The sequence below is a fragment of the Excalfactoria chinensis genome, chromosome 6, assembly GCF_039878825.1.
Source record: "Excalfactoria chinensis isolate bCotChi1 chromosome 6, bCotChi1.hap2, whole genome shotgun sequence".
NCBI classification, from domain to species: Eukaryota; Metazoa; Chordata; class Aves; order Galliformes; family Phasianidae; genus Excalfactoria; species Excalfactoria chinensis.
This window is the reverse complement of record NC_092830.1, coordinates 2,024,569-2,044,202: the sequence shown is the minus strand read 5'-3', so window position 1 is coordinate 2,044,202 and position 19,634 is coordinate 2,024,569. Positions and strand designations below refer to the sequence as shown.

The 19,634-nt window shown below is 42.1% G+C and overlaps 1 protein-coding gene across 10 annotated transcripts in view; it reads left to right on the top strand.

Moving 5' to 3' along the window:
- The window catches only part of PRKG1 (protein kinase cGMP-dependent 1), a 369,156-nt gene that overhangs the window by 243,799 nt on the left and 105,723 nt on the right, over positions 1–19,634 (top strand). For all 10 annotated transcript variants that reach the window (XM_072340911.1, XM_072340915.1, XM_072340912.1 and 7 more), the window contains 2 exons: positions 14,718–14,795; positions 18,130–18,224. In XM_072340911.1, the coding sequence (XP_072197012.1) occupies positions 14,718–14,795; positions 18,130–18,224 (173 nt within the window). The remainder of the gene's footprint in view (positions 1–14,717; positions 14,796–18,129; positions 18,225–19,634) is intronic.

Genomic DNA, 19,634 nt, shown 5'->3' with positions numbered 1-19,634 from the left:
TAGCTTTCATTTTTGTGTCTGTGTATTAAACGTTCAATTAAGGTCCTGGGGTTATGTGTGAGCTAACTTCTTATTTGCCACTATTGGTGTGGTATTTGCAGTATCTCACAGTTGTAATAATAGTAATCGAAAGTGTCTTTTTGATAACAGAAAACCATTTTATCCTTAATCCATGAAATACTAGGCATTGGATATCTTAATAGATAACCACAAGACTAAGCTGCTGGAGGAAAGCAGAAAGGCATTAGGAATGGAGTTACTGATGTGGTAAAATTGAAATGGCCTTATTTCCATACTGAGCAGAATGCAACAAAACAGCCTTTGATATAAGTTTTATTTACATTTTTAATATGTTTCTGTCATCCTTAATAGGAAATTTTTAGTGAAGCTTTCCAAAATGAAATTTCTGACTCTGTAGGGGTCTGATCCTGTCTCCCAGAAACAGGGGTGAGGGGACAGCAGGTGACTGCAGGGCTCCCTGTTGACTGAATTTGTGTGCCATCCATCCAATAAAGCCACCTCCTGAGCTTTACTTACCAACCTTCACTCATCAGAGCCTTCTCCTGCTTGCCAGCATTGGAAGGGGGAGTGCTGGAGTCACCAGGAGGAAGGATGGAATGATGCATCAGCACTCCCTGAGGAATTCATTTGGTACCAGGGGGACCCTTGCGAATGTCTTTGTCCACCAGCAGCTGTAGTCCTGATACATCAAACTGAGAGTCCTCCACTTGGAAAACCTGCCCTGCCCACCACAAGCCATTACTGGGTAGCCTTTCCTTGCGAGTACAAAACCTGGAAATTGAAGTAAGCAACTGTCAATAAAACAGGTTTTCCTCTTAACAGTGAGTTTATCATCCACGGGAAGAGATTGCTTGGTAATGGCTAAATCCTCCTCCTATGCAGCCTGTGAATGGAAAAGAGCGGCTGGCTGTTTGCTCTAGGAGTGCTTTGGTTCAATAATGGGTTATCAGGATAAGTGAAGGGTGTGTTGATTTTGGCATTATGTGTTTCTGAGGATGGCTGATTCAAATAGTTCATACTTGACCCTAAAATGACTTTAAGGATGTGTTCCTAATCCTTGCAGCATTCAGGGAGTTGGGCACTGCTGAGAACTTTGGCCTTTCATTTGCAATCTTAGAGGATTATGGAAAATAGGAGCATGGGACTGTACTTGAGTGTCACACACAAGATTGGGGTATATGGCTTTAGACCCTGTAATAGGGCAGGAGTGAAACTTATCCCAAAACATGGCCTCTAGAGACCCTGGAGAGTTTGAAACTTTAGCCTTAAGTGGAACTGCTGGTGTATCCCACTTCTGAAGGACAACAAGGATTGGGGACTAGCACAGTTCTGTTTTGTAGTATGCTGTCCTTGGCTTGGAGGGTTTGGGAAGGTGAATGCAAAGCCCAGTCCTGTTGTAAATGCATCCCAGGAACACTAGTTGGAATTTACAGGTTTTCCACATGCTGTCAAGTGGGAGCTTGGGGCATTCCATCATTGCTGTCTGTCAGGTGGAAGCATTACAGACGCTTGAACCTAATTTGCCAGTGTGGTGGGAAGATGAAGTCAGTTGCTTTCTGAACATGAATTTTACAGCAGATGACTTGCAGCTAGATCTCAGAGCTGTGCTGAAAATGAGGAGAGCCATCTTTCCAGTGCGTTAAGTGCTCATCATCCTCAGGCTTACACGCCAGATGGGAGCTGATGGGTTAGAGCACACAGGGTTGGGTTAGCATCTCCACAAAGCCTCCTGCTCTGCTCACCAAAGAGCACTTTGATCCCCTGCTCCTGTCATTTGATTCTTCATCAGCAGCTTTGATAGCAGATGTCCAGCATTAGGAATGAAATATTAGCTGCCCTCTGGACTCTATATGCTTGGGGGGCTGTAATGTGGACAGACTGCCTCAGCTATCTGACTTGCATTTTCCACATTAGGGTGCAAGCAGACAGCTGTGGTGTTAGGAGGTCACCCGATCTCAGCACATCTCACTGCATCTAGGCAATCCCAAAAAAGGGGGACAGTCCCTGTGAGGAGTAAGGTGTGTGCTGGGAAGGCACTGACATAGGTGGCAAAGCCTGGAAGTCAGCTCCCCACTCAGCTGCAGGCTTCTGGGGAATGACCAGGGCTGTCCTTGGTTCCTCATTGGAAAGTCCTGGGAAAAAGGCATGAAGGGATCTTTCACTGGAGACCTGTGTCCTTCAGATACCTCTCCTCCAATCTATGTTACAACTCGCGCTGAAAAATAAGACTCCGAAATATCTCAGAAATAATATAAAACAAAAATAACTGACTACGTTTGTAATTCAGAGGGAGGACAAGTGCAAAAATAGCTCATTGCTGGGAAAACTTACGATACTGCTGCAGAGGAAAATGCTGATGTCCTAAATCAGGGCATCAGTGGAACAGATGCACTCTCCTATTCCCATCCCTTCTGGTTTCAGTTTGTTGGAAGTGTGAATAATGTGCCTGGTGTTACTGGCATGCACTTTTGTGGGTGATCTTTTACTGGAGGTGAAGGTTTTCCCTGACGGTATAGGAGGGAGATTTATCAACTATCATGACAAGCAATCTTGTGTCTGTTGAAATAAGGTCATTTCCACGCTTGTACACCCTTAAATCCAAGTTGTAATTTTCCACAAAAGACATAAGATATAATTCACTTTGCTTTGCAGTTTAAAAAACTCATGTAGTAATCTCTGGATCAGTGTGCCATTCCTGCCTGGTAAGGAAATAGTCAGCTGTCCATTAGCAGTGCTATGTCTTGAGCCAAAAATGTGACCAAGATGGTATTTCCTAGTGTTGTTCTGTTTTTCTTTTCAGGACTAATATTGAGATACACTTCAAAAATGCTTTAAAGCCCACAGTAGGTCTCATCAATTAAATACTAATACATCCAGTCACTGCATGAGAGCTAGATGAAGGTGTTCTGGTGTAGGGTTAATTCTTTGTATTCTCTGTTAGTAATCTGAAGTTTTATTGTGTTCTGAATTATTAATGTGATTTTAGTTTCATGTTTCATTACCCTTTGGACAAAAGTTTGGAATAAGTTGTAGGCAGTGGAAAGATCTGGTAACGTTTTCTGTGGAGCAGCTTTGTAGCAAAGTTCAAAGTGAGATGGTTTGAACTCTTTTTATCACTTTGTGGAGTATTTATGTTGTTCTCCTTCCACTGACAAAAGTCATTTTTGCTATTTAAAGTCATAGTTTTCCATTTCTTCTGTTTCAGTGCACATTCAGACTAAAAGTTTACCCACCATCGCTTTAATGAGTGTGTTTTAGGTTCTTTATCTTGCTTACACCAATGTAATTCCTTTCCAAAACCCGTTGTAAGCCAGAGCAATTGTTGGTAGGGTGAGTGGAGCCTGCGATTTATATGTGTGCAGGCTGATAAAGCTGTGGTTCCCTTTGTGTGGTTAATGAGAGAAATCGAGGTAAAAGGATAATATTTTCTATCAACAGACAAAACCCACAGAGATACAGAAGGGAGCAAAAGCTGTGGTAGGTGCTGTTTGATTTGATGCTGTAAGGCTTACGTGCTCGGTCAGAACTGATTGTTACCTGCTGAAAACCCTACAGAAGCTGCCAAAGTGGAAGAGAGTGGTGAACTCAATGTGCAGAATTACCTGCCTCGGTAAATATGTAGTGCTTTCCATGCTTTTGCTGCCAGTAAATTCTGTTCCTGGGGAGAAGAAGTATATTTGCATATGGAAGGGTAGGCACTCTTCTTTGATTCAGACTACAAAAAGAAAATATATTTCATTGGAGGTTACTTCAAGAGTGGCTGAGTATATTCAATTAATGTGCTCTTTTATTCCCCTTGATAGATTAGGAAATTGGTTTTGATCCTCATGGCAATACAAATAACTTCTCTGAATTAAGCGTACAAAATTTGTTGCAAATTAAGAAAATATATAAAACGTACATGGAGATTTACAGTGTTTACTTCCCATTTCATTTTTGTGAGGAATTGATTGCCATTTTAATAATTGTGGGATGGCTTTTTGGATTTATGAAGGAGAATTAGTGTTCCATAGGCAGTTTTCCACTAAGGAAAACAAAATAAATCAGAGATATTCAAGAAGGATGGGAAGAAGAGAGGCTACTTTTCGTGCATTTCAATGAAATTTAATTAAAAACCCATATCCTTACAAAAAGTTGCTTGCAATTTCGCAGAAATTTTATGGTGCAGTGACATGACATTATGTGAACAGTTGGTTGCTGGCTGTGTTTCCTCCCAGCAAAGCTGTCAAGGTCAGTGTGCTGTTGTAAGGGAGATCTTTTGATCCCTGTACTTGCAAAGCAAATCAAAGTGCCTCCCCTTCCACATCAGTGCATTGGGGGTGCGCTGCTCTCTCATTGCTGGGAAGCAGTTGGGTCAGGCAGTCCCTTTAAGTGAAGCACCCTGGGATGCAGCATTGGTTTTGTGTTTGATGCATTCTGGTAACATCATGGGACGTGAATTGTTCAGATAAGAGATTGCAGTTCTACAAAAGCTATATGTGAAATTGTGTGTGGCCCATCATAGATCTGCAGTTCTCTTTCCTCATGTCAGCAATACTGATTTCCAGCAGGCAACTTAATTTCTGCCTCCCCCCCCCCCATCTGCATGGAGTCTGCATCCACCCCATGCAATTGACTTTCTCCATCATTTTATTTTTTTACTTAAATTTTACTTGATTTAACTGTTCATTGATTTTTAGTCAGAGTGGCTGATTAATTAATTCCAGTCTGTTGCCTAGCTATCCTCTTTCTAATTACTTACCACTCAGTTAATTCTGCACATTTCATGTTCGTTATCCGTGAATCTGTTATTATGGTCAGCAGGCAAACTATTGGTTTTTCTACCCTGGTTCATCGACAGTCGATCTGTGGCCTGACATCACCGTTAACTTTCACCAGCTAACTCGATGGCTTTCCTTGTCACCATCAGCTCTCCTGCATGCGGGTAGATGGCTGCCTTCAACGGCTCCACCTCTGAAAATCAACATTTCTGTATGCCTGGAGGCTTCCCCTCTACAAAGGTGTTGGGCTGCAGCTTGGGCATCTGCTGACTCGTTGCCCTGTGCTCCCAGTACTGGAGCAGTCACTGACCTTCGGTCTGCAGGGACAGTGCCAGATTCAGGGTCAGGATGTGCTGGCTCCTGTGCCAGCTGGTGACAACAGCTTGCAACTCAGTGCATTTTCCAGGCAGAAACAGATGTTGACCTCAGCACTGTGGACAAAAAATGGCTATGGGGTGGCTGCCTCCTTGCATAGGAAACCTGATTTGGCTCCAGTGTTGCCTATCAGACCGTGGTTTGGGAACAGTGGGGATGGAACAAAAGTTTAAATGTGGTTTCTAATGTGTTGTGTCTACTTTTAGAGCAAATTAAGGCAGGGAATTCATTTAGCAATAATGCATTAAACTAAATAATGTATTTTTGAGATTCTCTTTCTTCCTCTTTCTCCTTTAAAAGGGCAGAGTGTATTTAGGAATCAGAACTGTTTCTCAGGTCTGCATTACAACCTCTAATGGACTTAGGCAGCCCACATTATCCAGGGTCATAGTCTGTCCCGCTGTCAGGTTGATGTTCTGTCCTATCCTTTAGCCTTAGATGCAGCTAAAATACATTTGAGGTTCAATGTAAAATATCTTTGAGGTTCAGCAAATCTTCATCTGCTCAAGCCAGATTCTGCTGTTCAGCCAATACTGAGGGCTTTGCAGAGAGTTCTTAAATGTGCTCAGCTTTACTTGAGACTGGGAAAGGAACTCAAAGGTAATGGCAGGACTTACCTTCTGCCCAAGAAATTGATCATTTTTATAAGGCATGGAGGAGACAGAAAGGCACTGCTTCCTATAATGAGGCTTTCCTCTGCTTGAGGAAGGGGAAGGAGAAGGAGAGGGTCACTGTCTTTACACTGAAAAATAGGAATGCATATGACATGCATGTTTCTTCACCCTTGCATGCAGAATACTGGGCAGATATTTGTAAAATGTGGTCCTTTGTACATTTTGTTGCCCTTTATGTAGCCATGAAAACTGTGCCTCATGCACTGAAGTCTAGTGGAACCAAGGAAGGAAGCAAAACATGTTTTCAATGTGTCTAGAAGATGACACCGCTGAAGTTGTAGCCCTTCCTCGTACTCTTTTTCCTCAGTGTTGCTTTGTGTAAGGCACTTCTTCAGTGAAGCACAGTTATTTAATGTGAATCTGAAAAAAAAACACCTCATTTGAGTACATCTCATATACAAGTTACAAATGGTCCCTTTCTTATTGTCATGAGGAGAAGATGGATGTTTTGGTGTGACAACTTTAACATTTATGGTGTAAATGGAAACAGCATTGATTAGCTGTGCACCATGGGTCTTGGAAGTGCAAGATATGGACGATTTCTTTCAAGTCAAGGAAGGCATATGGGAAGCTCCTAAACTGTCAGCTGTAGCATCATATGTACAAAATGGTGCACAAGTTTTGCATTTGAAGTGAAAACTCAACCAAGAAGAACAATTTCAACCAAGGGGTGGCTGAAGCTCTGATCAGAATGGGAGGTGGCAGTTTGAACGTGACCGAGGTTGTTAAGTTGGCTGGATTTGTCTAACTTGTGCAGTTTGCATTTTTATTACCTTATTTCCGTCACCTGTTTTGCATTGTCTGCAGCAGTGCTGGTGGGTGCTGCCTAGAGCTGGAGGAGGGCTGGTTCCAGCTCACTGCCTTTCTGTGGGACTCTGGAAGCAAGGGAGTTTTTGAGAAGAGGAAGTAATGAGGGTACCAGTCTCAGCTGTGTTGTAACTAATATTTTCCTGAAGTTGTTTTTGCAGCATTTTCTAGCAGCTAAACACTTCATTTTGCTAGTGTTGCTGTTGTCAGTTTAGACTTGGAAGAAACATTTAATACAATAAGATTGTAAATAACATTTTGAAAGCTGCTTATATTGGGAGTTTTGCTGATGTTTTGTGGATATTTTTTAAACAGGCAGCAAAATAACATACTTAGATGTATTTTAAATATATATATGTATATATTCACCTTGAGGGAGATGGATTATACATTCAGAACTGTCATCAAGCCCCTGTTATCCTCCCTGGTTTATGCAGTGTAAACCTGTGACTGGTAAATGGAGCTCTCGGCTGCCCAGGGTGAAGCTCTGAGCCTCAAAGCTTCCTTTGTGCTTCAGTTCCCCTTACATGACCTTGTAAAGGATTTGGGCCCCTCTACACCACAGCTGACGTGGGTTATGTAGCACTCCAAGTGTTCCATCCATTTTTTTACTCTTTTCAGATGTTCTCAGAGTAAACACAGAAGTCAAAGTCATCCAGATGGAGGAAAATGAGGTTTTCTGAAGCTTAGCCATTAGGCTGGTCGCTGATGTCGAGGCTTCTTCTTGTGGCTTGTGTCAGTACTCCTTAGTTTTTGATGGAGGCCAGCAACTGAAATTGGTGATGGACAAAATGAGGTTGGTGGAGCAGATACTTCAGCCACAGGTGGATGTTGCATCCTCTAGCTTAATGTGGAGAAAGACTTGAGTGCAATGTGGTGGTTTCTGGAGCTGGGGTGGGCAGCACAGACACGTGGTGGTGGCACAAGGCTGGGTCCTGTGCAGCCCTGCATCCCCAGCACACACCTGGGATACCCTGCTCAGCATTTCCTCCATGTTCTGGCTTTTGAGGTACATTATTGGGAAGCAAGTAAAATGAGTTGAATATTTTGAGTTTCTAAGCTGCAAGACATTCCTGTACTCAACAGAGGGCCCTGACTGAAACTTCTCTGAGGACGGAATGTAGAAATTCAGATTTCAAACTCTCCCATCTTGTTCTAGTTAGTGTCCTCATTGCATCAGAGTGTGATGCTTAACAGCTCGTGCAGGAAATAAGTTGAACAAACAACTTTTTAGAGAGGGCTGGTACTGGTGATTTCTGAGTGCACTTGGTTTGAGATTTACACGTGGTCAGGCAAGCACTTCCACTTGGGTTTATTTTCAGTGGAGGCTCCACTTGTGGTTTCAGGTGTGAAGAGCACAGCGACTCCAAAAAAGCGGTTATTGTCAGAACTTGGTGCTGTTGTTGTTGTGTTGTCTATTGTTGTGGTTAACGCCTTGCTGCTTCTAATGTTGTTAGTGTTTAAGACTGATCTCATAGAATTCCAACTACTTTTCAAGAGAGGTTCAGTTGCAGGGATGTTCCTCCATTCAATGCTGGAGTTCTGCTGCATAAGATAAGTATTTCTCTTTCCAAAGCACAACCTGCCACCTCTTCTGCAGAGTATACTGAGCACATCAGAGATGCTGACTGATGCTCACCTGGTGAAACTCACTAAGTAAATGTTTTCCCTCTTGGTGCAAGGGCTTTTGCTTAGCTTTAAGTAAAACTGGTAGCAGGGAAAACAAATAATTGTAGAAGCTGTTATTACTGGGCACTGTCAGGAGAGAGACACTTGTATTGATAAGGCATAAAGAGGAAGACTTGCTTTAAATTAGGCGCTGTGGCTCAGTACCATACAGTTATTTGCTCACTCCCGTCTTCCAAGGGGGATAGGAGAGAGAGTTGAGGAGGAAAAAAAAAGGTGGAGCCCATGGGTTGAGATAGAACTATTTAATAAGATAGAGAAAAGGATAAGGAAAATAGCTGTGACTGTATGTATAAAGTGACGCACAAGCAATTGCTCTGATGACCAATGCCCAGTTAGCCCCTGAGCAGTGGAAGAGATGATGAACTCCCCTTCCAAACACCTTCTGCCTGATGTCATACGGTATGGAATATCCCTTTGGACACTTTAAGTCATCCATCCTCATTCTGTTCCCTCCCAGCTCCCTGTACCCTTTGCTGTGCATGGCTTTGGCTCTGTACAGCACTGCTTAGCAACAGCTACAAACATCAGCGTGTTATCAGCACTGTTCTTCTCCTAGAACCACACACAGCATCATACCAGGCACTCTGAAGAATTCTGTCCTGGCTGAAACAAAGACATTAGGTTGCAAAAGATGCCTCATGAAAGATTCAGGCTTCTCTGTATGCTGAGATTGATTTTAATCTAACTGTACGTGAAGGCCATTTAGACAGAGTACTACATGAATTGGATTAAGATCTGTCTCTGATAAGTAGAGTTGTTGCATAGAAACTACTCGTGTTTAGTTTTTTAACAACCTTAGTTTTTTAAGGAACCTTTATTTCCATTTTATCTCTTTTCTATGGGGAAATGGCTGTTTGGAATGACCATAGCAGTCAGTATGAAGTTCTGACTGTTTGATACCTAGATTTCCGTGTGTTCCATGTACATTGAATATTCACTGTATCACCAAATAGGTTTCATGTGTCTTTCAGCAACATTTCCCAGGAAAATCTCATTTTTGTGATTGCATTCCAATGTTATAAACATAGTACCCCCCGTGTGCTTAGGGCTTTGCTGTAAGAACTAAACCTTGAAGTAGCTGGAGATGATGGTAACACTGATGGCAGTGGAGAGCTCAAGGGACAGTGCAAGAAACAGTGTTCACTGTTTGATTCTGATTCATATGATACAATTTTTGCTGTTCCTGGTATCAAAACAAATGCAAGTTAGCTGTTCTGTCTGAATTACTTTTAGTGCACCTCAGGTGTTCGCTTTTTCCATGATGGCAGCTAAAACCATTTAGAGGTGTAGCTGATGCCAACTCTGTTTAGCTGTATCCTCCTGGTTAAACCTGGTAAGGCTGAAATACAGACACAGATGCACAGTCTACTCAGAACCCATTTGAAACTGCTGCCATTTCACTCTGTTCAAAGCCGTGTAGGGACTCTTAATCTATGAACAGTACTGTTTAAACCTGTCCTCTCAGCCTGACTAACGTTGCGTGATTGCAAAGCGTGAATGTAAAGGTTTGCTCAGATGGGCTGTGTATCCTGAAGGTAAGATCTTACCCATTCCAAAATTGTTTAGGTGAATTCATAGATTCCCTTGAACTGTGAGGAAAATAAATCTGTGAGGAAATGAAAATACGATGGAAAATCAATCATTCTGCATAACTTTTTGTTACAGATGTTGCTTAGTGTGTTGTTATCTGTAAGAAAACAATTAGATCAGGAAGAAACAGCTATCAATTTAGCTTCTGAATAACATACAAACATACCTTGGGTTAATTACAGGTGTTTGATAAATTCCCAGGTACTGTTAATTTAAAGGGGGTAGTGTGAATCCTTTATCCAGTCCTGGAACCTCTTGCTCAATGCTATACAAGCGACCAGAAGCTGGCAGTTACCCTAGCAAGGATTCTGGATTTAACAAGTTGTTGTTGTGCAGAATCTGCAGGAGAAATAGAAAAAGTCAGAGTCTTTAGGGCTGAGAGGTCAGAAAGCGAGCTGCTCTGAAATGCTGGCAGTGCTGCGTGACATTGGGCTGGCGTAGGGCACTCGAGAAATACCTGGTGACTTTGACATGCTAATTGGGCTGGCTCTCTAATTTTATTTTTCACTTCACCTTGCTCCTGTCAGTTCTGCCTTGGCATGCATGAGGTAAATTTAATAGGAATTCGAGTTAATGTCGTGTATATGTGACTTTCTCTTGCCTATATGTATATATATTGAGCTTCTTTCCTATTAAAATGTTCTGTTTTAGGACCTGTTCACTCCCTGAGAGAACTAATTGCAGCTGCTTCTTTCCTTAGCTTTGTTTTTTCTCTTCTGTCATATTCATACAATCGAGTGGCTTTGAGCTAACAGTTCTGCTTCATTGCAAAGACTAGGGAACCTGGGAAAGTTCTAAGTCCTGTGTCCATAGCTCTTCTCCTTACTGGAGAACAGAGGGACTGAAATGCTCCTAGGAGTTAAACTAAAATCAAATGTTAATGGAAGAGTTTGATCTTTGTGGATTGGTTGGTTGCTTTTAAGGAAACTCTTAATTCTCAAGTCCAGGCCAAAAAGCAGAAAAAAAGAAAACATGGGACATTGCAATTTTATCCCTTATTTTCTCAGGAAGAAGCCTACTATGAGACACTAGCTATCCTGCGAGGCTCACACAAGACACAACGTTGTTAGCATTCCACAGATCAATCTCCTCCCCATGGGCATCTCTTCACTGGGAAGGAGAATGTGGTCCCCCCCAGTTGATCTGAGTTTATAGGGAAACAAAGTGCTAAAAGGCTGAGGTAGATCCCTTCACCTATTGCAGCAGTTCTCCCTCTGCCCCTGGTGTTTTCCAGCAGAATCCAGGCTTGCTGGTACTGCCTCCCAGCAGTAATTTCTCAGCTTTATCACCATAATTTTCATGAGCACTGACTCTCAGACTTTGATGCCAAGCCTCAGCGATTTGCCTTGTAACCCTTTTCCCCCTGCACACACAAGACCTTGTAACTACTGGCTTTTCCTCCTGGCTTTCTGGGCTTCGGCAGCTTGCACAGCTGTGTTTCTGCAGCCTGCGTTTCTCCCGGGGCTTTCCCTTTTCCACATATATTCTGGACCTTCTGCTCTGTTTTCTGTCCCAGAAGAGGAAAATGTTAGAATGGTTGATATGGTTTGGTCAAACTCTTCCAGCTAGGAATTAGTTTTTGTGTTTTGCTTCAGTTTTGTTGTGGACTGGAGGAACTTCTGTGTCTTCAGAAGAATACTCAAAAATTTCTGTGGCACTTGGGTTTCAGTGGAATACAGCTAAGATAGATAGAAAAAATAAGCTTTTGTCACTGAGCTTTTGCATTGCGTGTGAAAATGCAATATTCACAACAGAACTCCTGGCTGTCTTCAGGGTCCCTGGAGAGAAAGTCAAAAAATCAAGAAATACAAGCGCTAAACCTAAATACAAGGTATTTCACGGCTCACATTTCTACTTATTTGCCGATGGCAAAGGCGACTGGAAATATTCATTATTTTAAGCACAAACTGGGAATTCTTTAACCAGTTATACAAAGCTTTGAAGCTGGAGTTGAAGGAGCTGCCCACTGGTGGCTGTAACGTCCATCAGAAGGTTGCCCTTTGGTGGAGCCCAGCCATTGCACTGCATCTTGCAAGTGCAGAATTAGTAATGAAGTCAGTCTAAGGCTAGTAAAGCATGTTTATTGACCTCCTTACTTGTGATTTTAATTCAAATACTGTTCTTCTGCATATGCCACCACGCTACTGTCAGGCTCTCAGAACTCCTTGTTTTCTCACATTGCTCTCAGAGTGGTTTTCTCTGGGTGTGATGGAGCTTGTGATGCTGAAAGCTAAGCCATGAATTTATGCAACACGCTTGCCAAACTACTTTTTGCACAGGGTACGTAGTGGTACTGCATGTACTGAGAACACCCTGCTGCCATTAAGTGGCCAGCTAAAAGTGGGAGGCTTGTGATTATTTTTATTTGCATGTGCCGTATGTGAGCACTTCTGCACTTTTCTTTCTCTGCAGAGTGCTTTCAGTCTAAATGGACAGAAGTAATTTGGTTAAAAGGGCAGTGCACATGGATGAGTGGCTTTGCGTTACAGAAGGAGAGAGTATAAGAGGATGGGAATGTTGTTGGGGACAGGTTGATTCAAGCAAAAAGAAGCGCAGTGGGATTAGTCATCAAAGAAATGGGCTTGAGATACCTAAAGATGAAGACATGGACCAAAGGAATGGCTCAGGGAGAAGTGACAAGGAGGAGGTCAAGTGAAATGAAAGCTCTGCATGACTGGGAACTAAACGAAGCACTGGGGGAAAATGGCTTGAAAGTGGAGAAAAGGGCTTGCAGTGATTTGAGTGAGTTAAGAGCCCAGGAAAAAGAAGAAGATAAGGTAGGCAAGAGGTGCTGAATGATCAGAGGCAGGTTGGGATCCCTCAAAGCCTGAGTGGGAGGGCTGGGAGGACTCAAAGGTGGGAATTGCATGCGTCTGCAGGACTTCGAGCCACAGCTGCACCAGCTGCTCAGTGCTGATGAAGTGATGAAGAGCAAGAAACAGGGAAGAAGGTTTTGCTGTGTTGAATGAGTTGTGTGTAGTAAAATCAAAAGCTGTTTTGAAAATACTAGGTCAATATTTTCAGCCTTTAGCAATACACAGAGGTTTTGGGGTGCGTATGAGATGCCACTTAAGAAGCCACAGTCCCAGCACCTTATAAAATCAGACCCTTTCAAGGACCCTCAGTTTGGGTGCTCAGCGGTGTGCATCCTCAAAGTCTGTAAGCAGAAACCCCAGGGAAGAAACAGAACTCTGAGTTTGTATCCACAATGTTCCATGGCCTCCTCTCAGGCTTTCCTTCCACCTCCCATTCTAGAACTTGGAACAGGAGAAGTAGTGCGATTGTTGGAGCCCAGCATGGACTGGGCAACCCAAACTCTTTCCAGAGTGCTTTCTGAAAGCATTTGTGGCTCAGACAGTGGACTTGATTTTTTTCAATCATTTCATTCTGAAAAGCCTAAGGGGTATTGTTTGTTAATGTCTTCCTTAGACGTTCTGGTTTCCTTCACCCCTTTTTCTTCTTCAGTATTGTGCACATGTTTTTAAGTACAAGCCTAAATCATTACATAATCCAGTTCACTTAGATATATTTTCTTAGATTTATCTGTCATTAATATCACCATAGCCCAGTGCTTCCAAAACAAGGAGTCATTTCTATCAGATGCAACAAATACTTCACTATGTGCCTTCTATGTGTTTTCATGTTGGAGCCTTTTATCAGTCTTTAAGTGGCACCAAGAAATTGGAGATAAACACCTGTCAATAAAATACCACTGGGATAAAAAAAAATAATAATCTTTAACTAAATTCTAGTATTCTGATTAATTCCTCTTTCTTTGCTCAAATCCATGCTGCAATTTATAAATGCTTTGGGCTTAAAAGCTCTGGCTGTCTTCTCTGGGGTTTTGTACTTATTGTAGCTTCAAACAATGTCCAGCATCCACACCAGAGCTCATTGCATGCTGTGTTTTGGGGTAAGTTTGGCACAGATCAGTGCTGGGGTGCAGCAGAGCTGATAACCGCAGCTATGTCTGCACTCACTGCAGAAGCCTGATTAAACTGCAACATTTGTTTCACCAGCAGGAGGTTTGGGGAAGATGTGAGGTCTTTGCATATCGTTGCAGCTGCTTATGGCTGAAGTGATGTTTGTTGAGTTTGCAGGGCGCGGAGCATCATGCTGGTTTGGGGGAGATGCTAAATATTTCTGTGGAGCCTTTATTTTAGAGGATGTATAAATGCATCTTGATTTTGATGGGGTAATGCAAAGGATGAAGCGGTCCGAATAAGTTTGTATGCAAACTTTGATAAAGCATGACATTCAGCAAGAAATATTCCATAAGGCATACACACACACACACACACACACAAAAAAAAAAAAAAAAAAAAAAAAAAAAAAGACAGGTTAATCTAATGAAATAACAGGAAAAGAGCAAAAATTATTTGATCAATAAAATCAATTAAAAAAAAAAAAAAGAGAGAGAACAAATGTATTGTAAAAATAGTTACTGCAGTTTAATTCATGTACTGTATTCTCTGTCAAAAATGCCTGTGTCAGGTTTACTTAGTATAAGTGGATTTAGGATGTGAAGATAATTCATCTGGGCAAAAGCTGGCACCAGCACAAGTAATAAGAAAAATGGGCAAGTCACCAATGGTTTCTTCTTAATTATTGCATTCCTGGACATAGGGCAATTCTTAAATCACGACCAGTGCCAAACTCAGATAAGATTGGTCCAGGGCTATGTCTCCCTAAGTGTTATCTTGCAGAACTGCCAAATTATCAACTGAATAACAGTCTCCAATTATGTTTGTTCTGGTTCATTTTTTAATTATTATTATTATTTTTAATTTGTTTCTTACAGACACACTATGAAAGTGGAGAGTACATTATCCGACAAGGTGCTCGAGGGGACACTTTCTTTATAATCAGCAAGGGAAAGGTAAGTTGACACTCTTCTAAGGAAAACATGACGGTCATGATGTGCTCTTAAAATTCAGTGCCAAGCCAGTGCTTTCTTTCCCTTCCCCAAGGCACAAATGTTGCAACACTTGACATTTAATTAAAGTTCTTGGCATTGTATCAGTAGGGAAGAGCGGCCTGAAGGGAAAAGAAAAAAGGTAGATCTTATGCTGTTTTACACGTGTTCACCGCGAACACTTCAGGGGTTTGAAAAGAGCTATTAAGTCTCAGTAAATGACCAAAAAGCTCTGTCTTATCTCTTTGGATGGGTTGTCTGCAGTGGGGAGTTCTGTGCCACCCCAAGCAGCTCCGTTTCTGCATGCCACGTGTATCACAGAATCATAGAAAGACCTGGGTTCAAAAGGACCACAGTGTTCGTCTTGTTTCAACCCCCAGCTATGTGCAGGGTCACCAACCACTAGACCAGGCTGCCCAGAGCCACATTCAGCCTGGCCTTGAATGCCTGCTTTATTTCTCCCTGCTTTGTCTCTCTTTACATTTTTGCTTTTTTTATTTGATGACGGACGTTCCCTTATTCTTCTTGAAGTCCCTGCAGGCTTCTTTATCCCATAACCTTCTCCTTTTTTTTTCCTTTTTCCCAATATACCCTGCAATAGTCAACTTTTCTTTGCCAACTGTTCCTCTTGGAAGACTGACTTCCAGAGTTTATTCCCATGACTATCACTTTATAGCTCTTCCAAATTAAATAACGGGAACCCAAAGCAGTCTCAGCTTTCTCTTTGGGGAACTAAAAAAGGTCAAGGTTTTGCTGCTCCACTGCTCACAGGGAAAATTTGCTTTTTGACCTCTTTTCACATAAAATCCTGGTGGGATTTTATAGATCCAGCTACTATTACACTTGAAAAACATTTGGCTTCTTTCCACGTAGCCGGAGAGAGATTTTTAAGGGAATATACAGTAATTTCCCACTGCAGATCAGATGTGATACGTGAAAAGTAAACACAAATGGGTAAATACACTTGAAAGCAGGCCAACTCCAGCCTCCTGGTTCATGGGTTTGATGTTTGCACCAAAGCAGATTTAGTATAGTCCTTGCATAATTAAAGACAGCAAAAACACGCCCATGTCATCCAGAGAGGAAGAATGCATGTGTTTTACTATTAGCTCTCAGATATTAAAAGTAGTTTTCACCATCTTTCCCTCTATCTCTGGGAAGCTAATCTTTGTCTGAAGAAAGAAAGTGTGGTCTTTTTCAAGGAATTAAGAAGATCACAGCAGGTTGCTGAAGTGAAGCTAATAATGGGCTGCAGAGGTGCAAATTTGACAGTATTTTCTTGTGTTTTTAAGTAAGGTTTCATCTTTTTTCCAAAATAAGGACAGCTGTGACAAACACTAAATATCCTTTCTGCTCAGATCATGTCCGATTCACCTCCCTTTCCCAGCATGTGTTTAAAGTCACCCTTGGTACACAGACCAGCCTGTTGGTGTGGATGCTTTTGACCAACTTGATCTGGTGGCTCCATCTCTTCCTAGCAGTGCTCAGTCCTCAGAGTCTCTTGGCTGCAAAACTCAAATCCCTGTTGTTGACACCAGCTGGGTAACCAGCAGTTGACCTGCCTGGTTTGTCCACTCTTCCTCACGTCCTTGCAGCTTAGCAGCAGGATGGAGAAGAAAAGCAGCTGGTCCCTGTGTCCTTGGCCATTGCTCCAGAGCACTCTAATCCACCCTAAAGAAGCTCCTTGGCTTTATCTCCTAGGCTTTTGCTGTTTTATCATAGTGTATCAGCTGATGGCCAGAAAAGGGAGTTTGAAGCAATGCACATGGGCTTTCCAGAGCCTCAGATGGATCTTGATGGCTTGACAGAAGTTCTTACAGGGACGGTTAAATTCAGCCTAGTGTTTTTCTTCCAACCTCACTGAATTGCAAAAGAGATATTGGTGACTGAGGAGGGATGGAAGTGAGAGAGTGTTTAATTTTAATGCCTGTATTTGGACATGTGAGCTACGCAGTGATGTGAGAACTTCTCCATGCAAAGGATACAGCCCAGGATAGGAGAGTAGTGCACTGGTATTGAAATGTGGGATAAGTAGCAATGAAACACAGAATAAACATATCAATGTATGCTGACTGGGACATTCTAAGGCAGAGACATGACTCTCATACCTATGCCGAAAGCAGACCCAGGAGGCTTAGTAATCCAGAAAAAAGGCTGGCTCCATCTCATGTAAGTGGGATCTCGCATGTGCGTCTTGCATTCAGCAGCATCATGTTCCAGCAGCAAAAGCTACTTTTGAAAGCTCTCTCCTGCCTTTTATGCTCGACCTTTTGTAGTGACAGTCAAGTGATATTTTTCAAATTCCTGAGCTCAACATTTTTTTCATAGCTGAAGCCTTTTTCCCTTTTTTCTCCCTCAGCTCCATCTGCCTGCACTTGATCTGGCTCCTGTTGTCATTTAGTTCTGTGGGGCATGTGGCTACTAATTTAACCCATCCGTGTTCCCCTGTTGGAGTCTGCCTGTGATCAGCAAGCAGCTTCCTGCAGAACTGGGAAGGTGCAGCATCTCAGGTGCTTTTAACGCTGCAAAAATGTCTGGGGAACTATTTCTCTTGTTTATTAGAGTGTATTTCCTCAAGCCTGAGTGAACAGGAATCAACTTTTGTTCAAAGCGGCCTATGTGCAGAAATCTGATAAATAATACATTTGATGAAAGCAGTTTGATCCCTTCTGGTTGCTGCCTGCGGCTGCTCTGTCTTCTTCAGCATCCTTCCTTTACCAAGGGGTTGCGTGTGTGTCATGCTGCGCCAGTGTACACCACTTTCCCTTTAACAGCAATGGTGTGGCACCAATTTGATACTATATCATGCAGGTTCATCCGTGGCACTATCTCTGTTCAGATGTGTCATCACCTTGAGCTGTGCAGAAATTACACTCTGGTAATCCCTTAGCATTCATTTCTTAGGATCAGCAGAGGTCAAGGAGAAGGAGCTTAAATACACATTAAAGTTGCCTCTGTTGGTCCAAATTTGTTTTTCATCAGCTACAAATCTTCCTGACTCATCTGTTATGCTCTCCCTACTCTCATCTGATCTCCAGTGAGTCACTGCAGGTGTTAAACGTAGTGTGTACTCAGTGCTCACTAATGACTCAAACCTTCTGGTCTACCACCCATGCAAGACAAGGTGCAGGGCAGTGCAACTAAACCAAGATGTCTCCAAATCAGAAGGGTAGCATTTGAAGTCTCAGATTTTGGCTTTGTGAATGTGCATATCCAAAAGCTCTGATTAAAGCAACAAATAGGCTTCATTCATTAATGAAAACATTTCTAAATACTGGGGGGTTTGGCTTTTCAACAGGTGAACGTCACTCGTGAAGATTCCCCCAGTGAGGATCCAGTCTTTCTCCGTACTTTAGGAAAAGGAGATTGGTTTGGAGAAAAAGCACTGCAATGGTAAGTGCTCCTTATGATGTAGTAATCAGTTTGAGATAATTTTCCGAGAACTTCTGTGGTCCTCAGAGAGCTCTTGCAATCTGGAAATAACCTAGAATTACGTTGGAAGTGGTGTCGTGCCTTTGAAGTTGTGCTTTGTCACTTAGTGCCGTACATTGCAACGAGGCAGCGCCTTAATGAGGGAATAGGATTTCCTGCAACTCAGTGGCCAAATGTGGATCTTTGCCTTGTTTGTAGGCATAAGAAAGTAGTTTATCTTGGTGCCGTTCCTGATCATACATGTGAAGATCTGAAATGTTTGATATTTTGCAGTCTGACGTTTTGCAATTTGGGAAAATTTCTTGTGGATGTCAGGGACATTATTACAGCCTAATGCAGATGGGGCAGACAGCTGAAGACAGGGAAGTGGTGGTGTGTTTCAAATTGTCTTACTGTGTTTCTAGTATTTTGGTGGAGCTGGCAATTGTGTATGCGTGACCTGCTTTATATAACAATTTCCTTTGGGGTTGACTTGGATCAACTAAGAGAATAACAACTATAAATCCATATTCAACAGATTATAAAAATACACTTTATTTCTATAGGGAAGGATAAGAATAAGAATAGGAAAGCATGCTTTAGGCAGGAGCATGGGTCACCCATTAATCTTAGCCGACAAATGTTTAATCTCACTCTGAGTTCTTATCTCTGCATGCAAGCTGTTGGTCTTCTGGATACTGTGATAATGTGTTCACTCCCTCTTAAATCTTCCCAAAAGAAGCCAGAATGCTTGAAGCCCAAATTTTCTGTCACTTCTGGCAGCCAGCAAGACCTGTCCAGCACAAAGCTCGTCTTGCCTCTGAAAATCTATGCATTAATTTTAAAATAACATAGTTGTTCAATATATGTTCTTGGTTTGGTAACTTCCTTTAATACTAATAGCAAGAGCAGACAAACCTTCCATCTTTTGAAGACCAGATATGGGAAATAAAATACATCCCTAAATAATTGTAGCAACCCGCAACATCACCTCTAGGAGAATTTCTCAGCATTTGAAATAAAGGTTTTTGGCTACCTGACTCAGTCTGAAATTAGGGAATTTACAACAAATACTCACGTGTGTATTTGAATTTTCAGTATATTAGGAGTTTGATCTACTGAAACTGTTAGGTTGCATGTGGTGACTTCATGTATGGAGGATATAATAGCAATTAAGGGCTTTTCTTTCTGGGCAGTATAAAGTAATAGCTGCAGTGGTGATTCTGCATATTGCAGCACAGAAGGAAGATGGATAACAAATATTGTCTAATCTCTGCTAGAAATATTTACACTGCCATAGAAATCCAGCACTGATATATGTTACTCTGCTTCTCTCACTTGTGCCAGATGGTAGACATTACTTCACAGTATCCCATTTCACGCCAGCAGGAA